General features: G+C 41.2%; 1 protein-coding gene across 1 annotated transcript in view; it reads right to left on the bottom strand.

Moving 5' to 3' along the window:
* Nucleotides 1-1,108: 1,108 nt before the first annotated feature.
* The window catches only part of TFRC (transferrin receptor), a gene marked incomplete in the record, with an annotated part of 89,599 nt that continues 76,660 nt past the window's right edge, over nt 1,109-14,047 (bottom strand). Inside the window, 3 exon segments of the mRNA XM_073626440.1 lie at nt 1,109-7,128; nt 8,982-9,122; nt 12,552-12,773. Coding sequence (XP_073482541.1) covers nt 6,889-7,128; nt 8,982-9,122; nt 12,552-12,773 — 603 coding nt within the window.

The following is a 14,047-nucleotide window of genomic DNA, read 5'->3' as shown; positions in this document are numbered from 1 at the left end:
GACCTTTATACAGTCAGGTCCATAAATATTGCGACATCCACACAATTCTAATCTTTTTGGCTCTATACACCACCACAATGAATTTGAAATGAAACGAACAAGATGTCCTTTAACTGCAGACTTCCAGCTTTAATTTGAGGGTATTTACATCCAAATCAGGTGAACGGTGTAGGAATTACAGCAGTTTGAGTGGAACGGTGTGTTTATCAAAGCCTTTGAAGTGGTTTCTCTTATACACCCCAAGCCATGCCCATGAAGTGCATATAGTGCGACCGACAGAGCAAGCCCCAAGGGCATAACAGACAGTAAAAAACAAATGGTGTTCCTCAGTTGATGAACTGCTGAATGGTGTAGGTCTAGCAGTTATTACTTGTGACTGATCTTTTCCTGTGCCACATGGCAAGCTCCACAATTGGAGACACCACACATAGCTCCCCTTCTGATTAAACACACCACTCCGACCAAGATTTTCTGAGCTTGGACTCTGCAGGGTGGCAAGTAGCCCTCAGATTTTTGGGTCTACAAAAAAATGTTGGGGAGCTCTGGGATAGCATTTGTGAGACAGGGATCACGGCGAAGGATACCAATATTTCTCAGTGGATTCGCTTAATGGCAAAGGCTTTGATATTATAACGAGTGCTGAAAATTAGGTCAACTGCTAACCCGTACTATTACACCCATCTTATGCAGGAACTGCCCCACTACCAGGACCCATGCCCTCACTACTGTGTGGCACAACACTACCAATACTTGGTGTACGCCCTAATGAGAGCCTGATCATTTGCCTTTTGAAGAAGGGCTCTCTGCTCATCATAGTGGGCCTGTCAGCATAGCAGGCTGCCGTGGGAGACGCATATTCTGCACCTTTTGGTCTCGTCTTGCTTGCATGCTCTCACTTGTTGCACTTTTACATTTTTGGTAATGCACTAGGTGATTGCACCTTCCCGTTTGTTCTTTATGAAATGGTTATAAAATTAGGGGGCTAGATTTGATCGCAGTTTGTGTTTTCATCAATATACCTTTACCCTTGTTGCAGTTAACACTACATTACCAAGTCATTGAAACACTGTTTACTTCATAAAATGAAACTTCAATAAAACCCAAAACATTTTGTTTAAGCCATTTATTGAACAATGATGCAGCATAAACAAGAGGCAGTGAAAAGATTAGACAAGTCGAAAGAAATGCTATAGCACAATACAGTAACCCAGACACCATATGGCATGTATCAGCACAAAATAAAGTTTAGGGGGAAAAGTTTGTACAGGAATGCCGTCACACATGGTGAAGGACAACTGTGACCTTTCCAGATGTACCAAAAAGGTTTTTACAAACCTCCACCCGCATTTACTAAAGAAGAAGCTTTCTCAGTAACCAAAGATTGTTTACAGAAATTGCAGAATTCGAGCACACCCCCTTCTGCAAATCCCTATGCTTTTAACTCCTTTGGGCCTGTGTCAAAGGCATCACATTTGGATGGTTCTGAGATCATGCGAATCTGCTGACAGGTGCAGTTCATCTGCTTCAAGTAGGCTTTCCGTTCCCAGACTTTAATGAGAATGCAAAACCTGATTAAAGCAAACAAGCCCAATCCACTTGGGCCCATACAAAAAAGGTACAATAATGTGGGGGGGGGGAGCCAACAAACAAAATCAATCAAGCATTATACGCAATATAGCTATACTATTGAAGTTACCTCTAGTTTGCAAAACTTAACAGCAGTTTGAAAGGAAACTCAATATAGAACCAAGCTGCCATTGATGACTTGTTTTGCAAAAAGGTGCAAGCGCCAAGGCTATCATCCTTTAAGCTGTGAATTCAAATGCAACAATAAGGGAAACCTTTCTAGTATACAGGGAGGGTTTGATGGCTGCAAATTCAAAAGCAATAAATAGGAAGCATTTATATGTTATGGCTAATAAATTAGATTGGCATCTTCTGATGTTTGGTAATAGACAGGACCTTTATCTTTAAAAAATGTTAAAAAATGGCTGATCGGTAATCCTTGAGAGCCATTGACACCAAAATATGCATCCAAAAACCATTCCTGACCTACATACATTTTACAAGGCAAAACGATTAGGTACTTCAAAGGCCATGAACTGTGCATGAATAAATAGTTAATTGAAGGTAGAATTAACGTGTTTATCAAATCCAAATCTGCAAATAGAAACTCCACCTTCCTACTGCCCAGCAGGAGTTTAACCTCCGTGCCACATTCAATTAGAACCAATAAACTCTGTGGCAGGGCCAAGTGAAATATGGGCTGAATAACAGGATGCCATAAGATGACAATGCAGACCAGGTAGGGAGAAAATAAAATTAACTGCATGTGAAGTCTATATACCTTTAGGATTATAGAGTATAATATATAGGTTTGCTCAGGAAAAGGAGTTTTTACTTCTAACTTTAGTGTAGAAAGATCCACAAGTCTTCAGCGGCAGCATATTTCTATCCTGACAAGCTCCCTTCAACTACATTAACACATCTATAAGACATGCACCAATGTAGGTATTGCAATTTTCTCCATCAGCAAAGTATTACAGGTGATTGACTACTTAGTTGACTAAAATGTATGTTAGAAGCAAACTAGGATCTGCTATAAGAAGTTACAAAGCAAAAAGGCATAGGATGTCAGAAGACCGTCACTAGTTTTTATACAATCTATACTTGGAGAATTAGGAGTACAACGTGATTTGAGGGTTATAAATGACTGACAATATAACAAAAAAGGACAACAGTAAGTGCTTGTATGCAGAAGAAATTTACTATACCATACCAAATTTATATATTTCATGCTGCTTTACAAGGGCAACCAAAAGTTACACCCAAGGGATTTCAAATCTACATAAGATTTAAAGAGGTTCTACATTAAAATACAAACAGGAGGTGGCCCTCAGTGGGTGAGAATCTTTTACAAGACCACTTTCAAATTGAACAGCACGAGACCCAGAATCTTTACTGTATAGAAGCAGGCAAACTAGTTACCAAGCAAGGTTCAAATGGACTATAAACCATGAGCATTTACTGATACACATATGCATAATGTTCAGATGCAATGTGGTTTATGAAGTGGGAGTGGCGCTACTTATTGTGTAATTGAATCCTTGTCATGGTTAACCCATAATAAAGCAAAATGTGCTAGGGTATGTACGTGCTGACAAATGTATATAAAAGAAATTACTAATATGTAAAAATGGGACATTCATACACAGCTCCCGATGACATCAGTATGATTAAACACGCAGGGAAAGCATCTAGCATCTCTTCCGGTTTTAGCCCATGGAACGCATCGCTTCCCGAATTCCTTGATGTATTTGATTACCACTGTGATTTGACATTTTACAACCATGCGAGTGCAACTCTATGTATACTTGTAATAAATGCGATAAGTGGATTTACACTGTGGGGTTCATTCTCTATTCCCACATGTGAGCAAGCCTGTATGGGCAGAGGAGTTGAGGATGACGGAAAGGCAAATCCTGGAAGGCACCGTATAAACAACTCAATAGTGCTGTGAATGCTGGTTACCCCAAACTAGGGGGAAAGCTTTCTGGTGAGTGCAGTTAAATAGGGGGACCATGAGTGGACACACTGGCACACCACGCAAATTGTGACCTTATGTAGCACCACTTAAACTTTTCATTTCCGGCACTTCACTTGTCTCCTAAGGGGAGATACCACGTTTGACACAGTACTTGCCATTTTAACAAGGTTACTGATTTATTTCACTTGATAAGTGATTGCACAGCAGCATCTGAGTATTTTGTAACTGTATTTTTTAATTTTTTCACTTGTCAATCTGATACACGTGTTTGAATTGACCTACAATACATAAAGAGTTACAATCACATGGTTGTAAAATGTTAAAATCGCAGTGGTAATCAAATACATACACGGAATCTGGGACGCAAACGTTCCACGGGCCAAAACCGTAAGTGACCCAATGGCGCTAGATGCTCTGCCCTATGCGTGTCATCATACCACTCATCGGGAGAGGCAATTTTAGCACTGTATGAATTTCTCATATTAGTAAATGTTTTTTTATTCGTCAGCACGTAATACCCCAGCACATTTCACTTTATTACAAGTTACCTGTAACAGGGATTCAATTACACAAGCAGCGCCAATCCCACTTCATAAACCATATTAAGTTTGACTATCAAGGTAGCAGTTATAGTGGAGGCAGCAGCTCTAAAGATATATTGGTTACCCATAGAGTGGAACCCCCCCCACTTATTTTTTACAATCAGATGCAAGACCATAGTTATGTAATCTGGCTGCTTCCAACCCCAATTTTTGTGTTGTGCAACTTTTTAAAGACAGCTACGAAAAGCTGCATTTATGGACCAAACTGTTTAATGGAGAACCTCTAAACCCCCATTGCAGCATTGATAAAGGATTTCATAAGAGCAATTCAGGGCTGACAGAGTAAAAAAAAAAAAAAACACCCCAAAAAACACTAAAGAAAACCCCTATGCATTTAAGCTAAAAATTATGGGAAACACTGTTCCCGATAATTAAATACACCTGTAGTGTAACATATGAGGGAACACTGCCCCCGATATAACACAGTGGTAGGCAAAAACTACCAAATTTTTCACAATCCATTATGGAAGACACTGCTCCCGATAATGTCAACTATTTAGATACAGTATAAAATTTACTGGAATTTCTGCTTTAAGGCATATAAAGCCTACCACATAATATAGCTTACAATCCAACAAACTCAGTACCCAGCACTTTACGAGATACAGTAGGCCAGCTGTGCATTGCAATTCAAAGACCAATGCACAAATCAGTAGTACTTATGTATCCTATCACCCATCAGCAACTGTGTAAGATATAACTCAGCTATTTTTAAAAGGCAGACAAGTGTGTATGCACTTTACCCACAATAGATGGTGTTCTCAAAATTAAGACATGCAATCTGTACTCAAGCTCTAAATCAAACTATTAAAGTTGGTTGCACCCGTTGTGTGGACAGCAGAAGTTCCAGTAGCACGTTCAAGTTAAGCAGATGCTGCTTTTATATTTTCATAAGTAAAAAAAAATCCGACAGTATAACCGTCAATTATGGAAGGCACTGCTTCCGATAATTACCAGAATAACAAAATTAATACTATTTATAGTGATCTCTGTCACTCATAAATAAATAAGTGTGCCATTATTCAGTGCGAAAGGAATCCTGCTAGCTTTCATCCAATCAATATTAAACGAATGATCCTGCACTGCAGGATTGGGCAATATTGATATCAAAACCATTTCTATTCCAGATATAGCAAGTGGATAGAATAAACCGATGTGAAGCAATGACTCAATTGTACCAATCTGAAGACTGTAAAACACTGGTCTGTTACAGCGACAGGGTTTTCCCTTCACTAGCAGCTACTAAAATGTACACAACACATACAAATGGATGGTATTCTGTTACAAGGGAAAAAGTAGTACATCTCACTGCATTATTCCTGAGTGAAAAACTAAAATGTTATTTTTTTGGCATATGAAGCATGGCTGCAAATGTTTTGCCAAACATGACCCATTTAATACAAAACAAAAGAATGATAAATGGCTTTTTCATAAAATAATCAAGTGTGTGTGGGGGCGATGGGGCATAACATAAATTACGCAATGAAGCCCAGAGGGGGAGAAAAAAAAAAAAAAAAGTGAAGCAGTTGCTCAAAAACAATTTTTTTTTCTTTCTAGTCAATGCAAGACCCCAAAAAAGAACTAAGTGACTATGGACAAAACTTCTTTATTCCAGTTTGCATATATCTGCTTCAGTGCCTGATTGTATATGGTGCTTTTATTTTGTTTAGACTGACAGAACAGGTCTGTTTACTCACTTTGTCAGGCTATTACACCTCAGACTTGATGGATTTCCACTTGACAAACTATATGAACATTTGTCCAAGACTTATCCAATAAAAAGACTGGAAACTACAGTCTTAAACTAGTGCCTTATGAAATACAGTAGGGCAAAAGCCTCACTTAGCAGCTCATATTTTCTAAAAAGACTTCTGCTTACAGTACATCAGTAATGTAGTGTCAGCTGAAGGTAGGTTGTGCAAGGCCTCTGCCATTTTGTGCAAATTCAAAAAGGAACAATGCATCTGCAGCACATTAAACAGATATTGAGTCAAGTAAAAAAAAAAAAAGTTCTGGTGGTGAATACAAGAGCTAGATATAATCTGCCTACAAAAATATCCCATGCTGGGATGTTCACTTCCTGAGCAAAGCAGACCTGTTCTAAGAGCACATTTCACAGGGCAATGCAGACAGACTATGCAAACCACTTGATGTAATAGAAAAAGGGTAAACCCCCATGGGGGTCTCAGGTGCCACAATTGAGAATAACCATTTCCTTTCATAGTACAGGGTTTTCCAGAAATAAGGCAGACACGTGTCAATTTGTTAAAGGGCCTTCCAAGAGGTAAATCAGGGGCTGGGCACAACCACTTGTGGGAAGATAACAGTTAAGTGCTTCATTTAAAACAATCCTATGGGCATGATACACATGAGGCTACTACATACATAAAAACTCTCCAAATGACTGCACATCTGCTCTGCTTGACTGTAGAGTATATGTGAGGCTCAAACCTATGGGGTACTTAGCATTACAAGTAATGAGCAGCTCCCACCCTCTTCACACTTTACTATTGGCAAATCTTACTAACCAACACTAAGGTGTTGGATGGGAGGAGATGGGATGAACCAAAGTCCATAATTACAGGCACTGGTTGCCATTTTCATACTATACATCCCCCTAAGGTAGGGCTCCCCGGGTGCTCTACAGGAAAAAGATGGGAGGTGCCTACTACTCAATGCAAATAGAAGTCTCATGTGTTTGTTATGCTCATAGATATCTTAAAGTTTACATGATACACCTTAGAACTCATTATAGATCTCCCAAATCTCTCCAGCAAGTGCATTTGCAGCTCCCTGGACAGTCCAAGTATAAAGAGCAAACTGGTTTTTAAAGATATCTTTGTCAAACAGGGTTTCATTCTTTAGTAGACTTAGGTGTTTCTTTAGCGCTTCAACCGTGTGATTACCATAACCGTACAGTATATGCCGAAATGGACTGTCTTTTGGGGAGACGTAAGGAGACAGTAGGGAGTGCTCAACCTGGAGACAGAAGAAAAATACATTTTAAAATTACATTTCCATTTGAAGTCAAAGTACACATTATTGCACTGGTCATTACTACAAAATGAATCCCGTTAAGAAAAGCTTCCACTGCCAACATCTGAGAATGCAAGTTGCCGGGCTACAATACAGATTCTTTGTCCACTATCTTAGGATTAGAAATTATGACTCATCAGCTGCATACTTTTTGCATGGTCTCAGAAGCATAAACCAGAGAAGGCCACCACTTCATTCATCACAGGCATACTCTTCCACATGGCCACATCACTCACTTTCCTGTGAATGAATGCCTAAAAGTACAGCTTGTGGTTCTCAATGAACTGGGGGAGCACTGGGGACCGATCTTAGTCCATGGAAACAGTGCGATCTGCAAAGCTCAGCGAATTCATTACTGTGCTGAACTCAGCTGGATCGGACTGGTGTGAACCAGCCCACTAAAGTAGCTGTAAAGGCTTAAGATTTATTTTTTACCTTAAAGCAGTGATAAACCAAAAATGTAATATATTGTAGCTCATCAGATGTGGCTGCAGTATTAGCTTTTTTTTTTTTTTTTTTAAAGGCAAAATTGTTGAAAACAGACATGGAACCTAGGACCTGTGCATGTGTCATATTTAACCACTTGACAACTGAGCACTTAAACCCCCCTCCTGCCCAGACCAATTTTCAGCTTTCAGTGCTCTCACACTTTGAATGACAATCAGTCATGTAATACTGTACCCAAATGATTTTTCTGTTCTTTCTTTTATACAAATAGAGCTTTCTTTTGGTGGTATTTGATCACCTCTGGGTTTATTTTTTGCGCTATAAATGAAAAAAAGACCGAAAATTTTGGAAAAAAACCCCACAAATTAGTGGATAATATTTGGTCTTTGTGAAAGTTATAGAGTCTACAAACTATGGTGCAAATCATAAAAAAATTGATCACACCTGATGTACTGATGGCCTCTCATTTCTTGCGACCCCAACAAGCCAGGAAAGTCCAAATACCCCCCAAATGACCCCTTTTTTGAAAGTAGACGTTCCAAGGTATTTAGTAAGATGCATGGTGAGGTTTTTGATGTAATTTTTTCCCACAATTCTTTGCAAAATGAAGATTTCCAAACCCCCCACCACAACAAAATTGTCATTGTAATAGGTTATTTCTCTCACATGGCATGTGTATACCACAAATAACACCCCAAAATACATTCTGCTACTCCTGAGTATTACGATACCACATGTGTGAGACTCACAGCCTGGCCACTTAGAGGCCCAACATGCAGGGAGCACCATCAATTACACATCTAACTTGTTGACTACCTATTACACTTGTGAAGGCCCTGGAGCACCAGGACAATGACACGTGGCACAGATGACACCAATAGGTGGCACTGGGGACAGGTGGCACCGACAGGTACTGTGGGCACTTTTTATTTTCAGGTTTTTTTTTTTCTTACACTCACGCTACAGCCGTTTCTCCCTCTTCACACGTTGTCTGTGTGAGGAGGGAGAGCCGGCGATGAGAGGTGATCTCATATGTTTACATATGAGATCATCTCTCATTGGACACTCTGATCGCGCTGTAAACGGCCGCTGTGATTGGCCATTTACAGCGATCTGTGACTGGCCGTGTCCAAGGGACACGGCCAGCACAGAACTTCCGATGCACTCCCGCGGGAGCGCGTGTCACGGAAGTAAACAGGACGACGTCCAGGGACACCCTCCCGGCAATTGGCGTCCGCGCTGTAGCCGTCTTTCGGCTATAGCGCAGGCGCGAAGTGGTTAAGCATCCGGAGATATACAAACATGTACAGTGGTTGCAACAAAATACAAAGATAAAGTTAAACATCTACCTTCATAACACGGTCATTGAGAGAGCGAAGGAAAGGCTTGTTTTCAGGATCTGATGCAGCAAAAGTATCCTTTAGCGTGATAGCTGCCCTTCCAAAGTCACCTGAAGCAGAATTTATCCAATCTAAGGTGAGACCCAATCCCTGCAAAGTAAAAAAAATATATATATATTAAACAAACATCAATGCATAAGGACTTCCCCAGTAGCCACCTTTATGAGCAAAAGGGGTACTAAAGAGTCAGCTACAACATACAATCGTTCATTACTCTGGACAGCTGTATGGTGCCGCCGTCTCTCCTGGGCACAGAAATGCACTTAGGCTTAATGTACACGGGATGTTTTTACAACCTTCCCTGAACAATTTAACTTGACAGATAACCCACGTTTAAAACATCAGTTTTGCCACGTTTGAAATAAAAAATCCCCCCCCCCCCCCAAACAAATAGGAAAACCACCTGTAAACGAAATACAGCTAAACGAGAGTTACCGCACTTGGCGTCTGAACTCATTTTTTTGCCTTCAAAAGTAAAGCCTATAAAACGCAACTGCCTAAAAAAAAAAATAAATATGAACCTGTGTACATGTACACATAAGATAACATTGGATGAGTTCAGTGGCAGCTGAAAAAAAAAAAAAAAAAAAAAAAAAAAAAAAAACAAACAGCAAGCATCCAACTGCCTCTAAACCTGTTTACCAGCAGTGTACAAGAGGCCTTAAAGTGGAATTCCACCCAAAAATGGAACTTCTGCTTTAAGGGAGGTGACCCCCGACATGCTATACACACACACATATATATTTTGTAAATATTTTATTCTATCTTCTCATGTGACAACACTGAAGAAACTGACTTTGCTACAATGTAAAGTAGTGAATGTACAGCTTGTATAACAGTGTAAATTTGCTGTCCCCTCCAAGTAACTCAACACAGCCATTAATGTCTAAACCACTGGCTGCAAAAGTGAGTACCCCCTTAAGTGAAAATGTCCAAATTGGGCCCAAAGCGTGAATATTGTGTGGCCACCATTTTCCAGTACTGCCTTAACTCTTGGGCATGTAGTTTACCAGAGCTTCACAGGTTGCCACTGGAGTCCTCTTCCACTCCTCCATGACAACATCACGGAGCTGGTGGATGTTAGAGAACTTGCACTCCTCCACCTTCTGTTTGAGTATGCCCCACAGATGCTCAATAGGATTTAGGTCTGGAGTCATGTCACCGTTCGTGGCCAATTGCCACCCTCTATAGTGTATATCACCAGGTGGACAATAGTAACTTCAGCTAACCCAGCGGCACTGACTTCATAGGGCTTATCACTCAGTGTGTGTTGGTTTCAAATTTCTACACCTCTGGTGGCTGGATATGTACGTGCTCTGATGGTGCTTGTCACCAGGACCGACGTGCCTACTTAACCGCCACTTTTTGTACCTTATATTAAGAACCATTTTTTGGTGTACATGGTGTGTGCTTGGTGTATGTGACGCAGCTGTTTTGACAGACAACATTGTCTCATTTTAACATTAAGTCTAGGCGTTGGTGGTGGGTGCCTAGTTTGTGTTCCTGTAATTATTAAATTGTGCAATAAATTTTTTTTAATAAGCTGCTTGGTCCTCCCGTGACTTCCATTTTTAGGGGGTCTCTCTCCCCCTGTATTCCTATTTTTATCATAGCTCCAAGTCTCAGAGATCGCACCATAACTGGTGAGTCTGCAATTCAAGGCACGCTGTACCTGTCACGTACATTTGGTGGTGCAGCGCTTACACTATAGTGAGTTGATGGTTCTTTTCTTTTGCACATCTTTATGTAGAGCAACAATTTTTTTTTTCAGATCCTCAGAGTTCTTTGCCATGTTGAACTTCCAGTGACCAGTATGAGAGAGAGCAATAACACCAAATTTAACACACCTGCTCCCCATTCACACCTGAGACCTTGTAACACTAACAAGTCACATGACACCAGGGAGGGAAAGTGGCTAATTGGGCCCAATTTGGACATTTTCACTTAGGGGTGTTCTCACTTTGGTTGCCAGCGGTTTATACATTAATGGCTGTGTGTTGAATCATTTTGAGGGGACATCAAATTTACACCTTTCACCTCGTCTCCCCATTCCATCATCAGGATTATCACCGTTTTACTGGCCCCTTTAACTTCTCGGGGCCCAACACACGTGCTAGTACCCAGTTATTTCTCCACTTCGCAATATCATTTTCTCTAATACCAGCTCTTTGTTTATTTTGTCCCCGTCCTTTCAGATTTTTTTGTCTTCCTTTTTTCTCCCCTTTCGTTTACCCTCCGTTTTGGTTTCATTGTCAATTTAGTTTAGTCAACATACACACACACACTTATATATTTTTGATCTTTATGCTTACATTTCCCATGTTCTTTTCTTTTCGCATTATATGTATTGTTTATTTGTATTAACAATCCATTGTGGTTCTATTTATAGCACTGTGTATTTTGTCGCTGGGTGACCGACTAGTCGGCTGAACTGCCTGGCTTTAGGTGCACCGCTCGGCATTTCCTTGGCCGGTCATGTCCCTACTTCCTCCCGACCCTGCCATTTCAGCGTCATCTTCTCATCTGCCTTTGGTCTCCCCCGGGGCTTGCTGGCCCCTCCCACATCTCGGGTTGGTTCGCCCAGTCACAGCCCATGGCTGTATGCACACCCAAGGACTGGCTGTTTACAACAGCCAGCCCGCCTCTCGGCCTATCTCCGCCCCCTGCCCTCCGTTATTTACATCTGCCTCCTTACCATTCTGCCCATGGTCGTTGGTTTCTTTCCGCCCCTTGGGCAGACCCACGGCTTGGCCGCGCCTCTGTTTGGCTGCGTCAGATGGCCGCCGGCCTTTGACGCACCTACTTGGCGCTAGGCCCTCTGGGGTTTGTAGGCTTTGTGCGGCGGTCAGCGCCCAGGCGCATGAGCCGCTCTTTGTCCGCTCCTGATTGACTAATTGTCGTTGCCAAATCAGGTGGGGGGCTTTAAATAGGATTGTCATCAGTCCACTTTTGCCTGTCTGTTGCAGGTAAATCTGATTCTTGACCTTTGTGAATCATATCACCATTTTGGGCAGTTATATGACCGGCTTATATTCACAAGGACATTAACTGTTACCCCTACTTATTGGGACTTGTTTGTACTAATCAACAGGCTTATGCACCGTAGCTGGTGTGAATGAAGCCAATGCCTTGGCAAAACTAGTAGGGACGCCCAAACCTACCTCTATCCACTATTGGTTGTACAGATATTTTTTATGCTCCTCCATTCTTTGTACTCCCTATGAATTGTATGTTTAATCAATTGTAATAAACGTAACTGTTATTATAATTTTGTATCGTATCTTTGGCACCGCAATAATCCCTTATACTTGGCCCTCTATTGTATCAAATTTACACTGTTATACAAGCTGTACACTCACTACTTTACACTGTAGCAAAGTGTCATTTCTTCAGTGGGGTCACATGAAAAGATAATAAAATATTAACAAAAAATGTGAGGGGTGTAATCACTTGTGAGATTGTATGCATGCAATATATTTATATACACACACGAAAGAACATAAATATGGAGTTACTTACATTTATATCGGCAGTTTTATCTTTTAGACCAATGGAAATTTGAAGCAATTCCTCTTTGTATTTAACAAAGTCCAGTGGCAGCTTGTGATCATGTGTTAGGCGCAAAATAACTTGGGTGGCAAGATTTGCAACAGCTCTGCACATGCGGTCAACACTAACCAGCTTTTGAAAATTCTCAAATGTATCTTCTCTGGTTCCAAGATAAGCATAAGGCTTGTTATCCTATATATAAAAAAATAAATAATAAAATTACATAGTGAAAAAACATTACCACCAAGCAGAGGGCCAATAGGACCTTTGTACTCCTTGTAAAATAATTGTGTACTTGTGGCGCAAGCTGTCCAAGAGTCAAACCGCTCCCCCTCTGGAAAGTGGGGTATACCTTTATGCGGAATGCAGCTTGGCTTATCTGAGTATTTGGAAGACTAAGCCACAGACCTTGCAGGTGGACTGGGAGCCAAGCTTTGGAGAAAGGTCCGACATGGGAGCAGCAGTGCAGAAATAAAAAGGACATTTAATAGAAAGGAGTCTACCACTGAGAATAATGGATACTTATGTCACCAGTAGCATTCTTGATCAAAACAAAACCGTAACCGTCACAACAAAAGATAGCAGCATTCTGAGCAGGTCATGCTTTTTTGTGCTGAGCCCGAGCCACATCTACAGTCCAGCAGAGCAGAGAGCTGGGACTGACAGCTGATCGTGGGTATAATGGGTCCTGCAGACTGTGCGCATCGGTCTGGCCTTACCCTCGATATGGCCAGGCAGTTACATTAACAGGAAGCATGAATGATCATTGAGAACTACAAGCCGACAGTTGCAAAGGCTGTCAGACCTTGTCGTTCTCCCAACATCACAATATAAAATATTTTTACAATATAAAATATTGCCTAGACATAAATCACACCAAAAATTGTAGCCCGAATGGTCATAGGAGGTGTAGGGTGGTATGGCATGATGTAGCTCAGCTCTACATGTTACGCGCATAAGCGCTTTAGGCACTAATGCCGCATACACACGGTCGGATTTTCCGACTAGAACTGTTCGATGTGAGCTTGTCGTCGGAAAGTCTGACCGTGTGTCTGCTCCATCGAACATTTGCTGATGGAATTTCCGCCAACAAATGTTTGAGAGCAGGTTCTCAAATTTTCCGCCAACAAAACTTGTCATCGGAAAGTCCGATCGTGCGTACACAAGGCCGTCGCACAAAAGTTCACGCATGCTCTGAATCAAGCAGGAGGAGCCGCGCTGGCTATTGAACTTCTTTTGTCGTCTCGTCGTACGTCACCGCGTTCTCAAGTTCAGAATTTATGCCCAACGTTTGTGTGACTGTGTGTATGCAAGACAAGTTTGAGCCAACAACCTTCGAACAAAAATCCATGTTTTTTTGTCGGAAAATCCGATCGTGTGTACGCGGCATTAGGCATATAATATATCCAACAGGGTTGAGGTTAACCGGTAAAAACAAACGGCTATCCAGGACACAACGGGAACTG

Source organism: Aquarana catesbeiana, linkage group LG04, assembly GCF_042186555.1.
Source record: "Aquarana catesbeiana isolate 2022-GZ linkage group LG04, ASM4218655v1, whole genome shotgun sequence".
NCBI lineage: Eukaryota > Metazoa > Chordata > Amphibia > Anura > Ranidae > Aquarana > Aquarana catesbeiana.
This window is presented reverse-complemented; position numbering and strand designations above follow the sequence as displayed.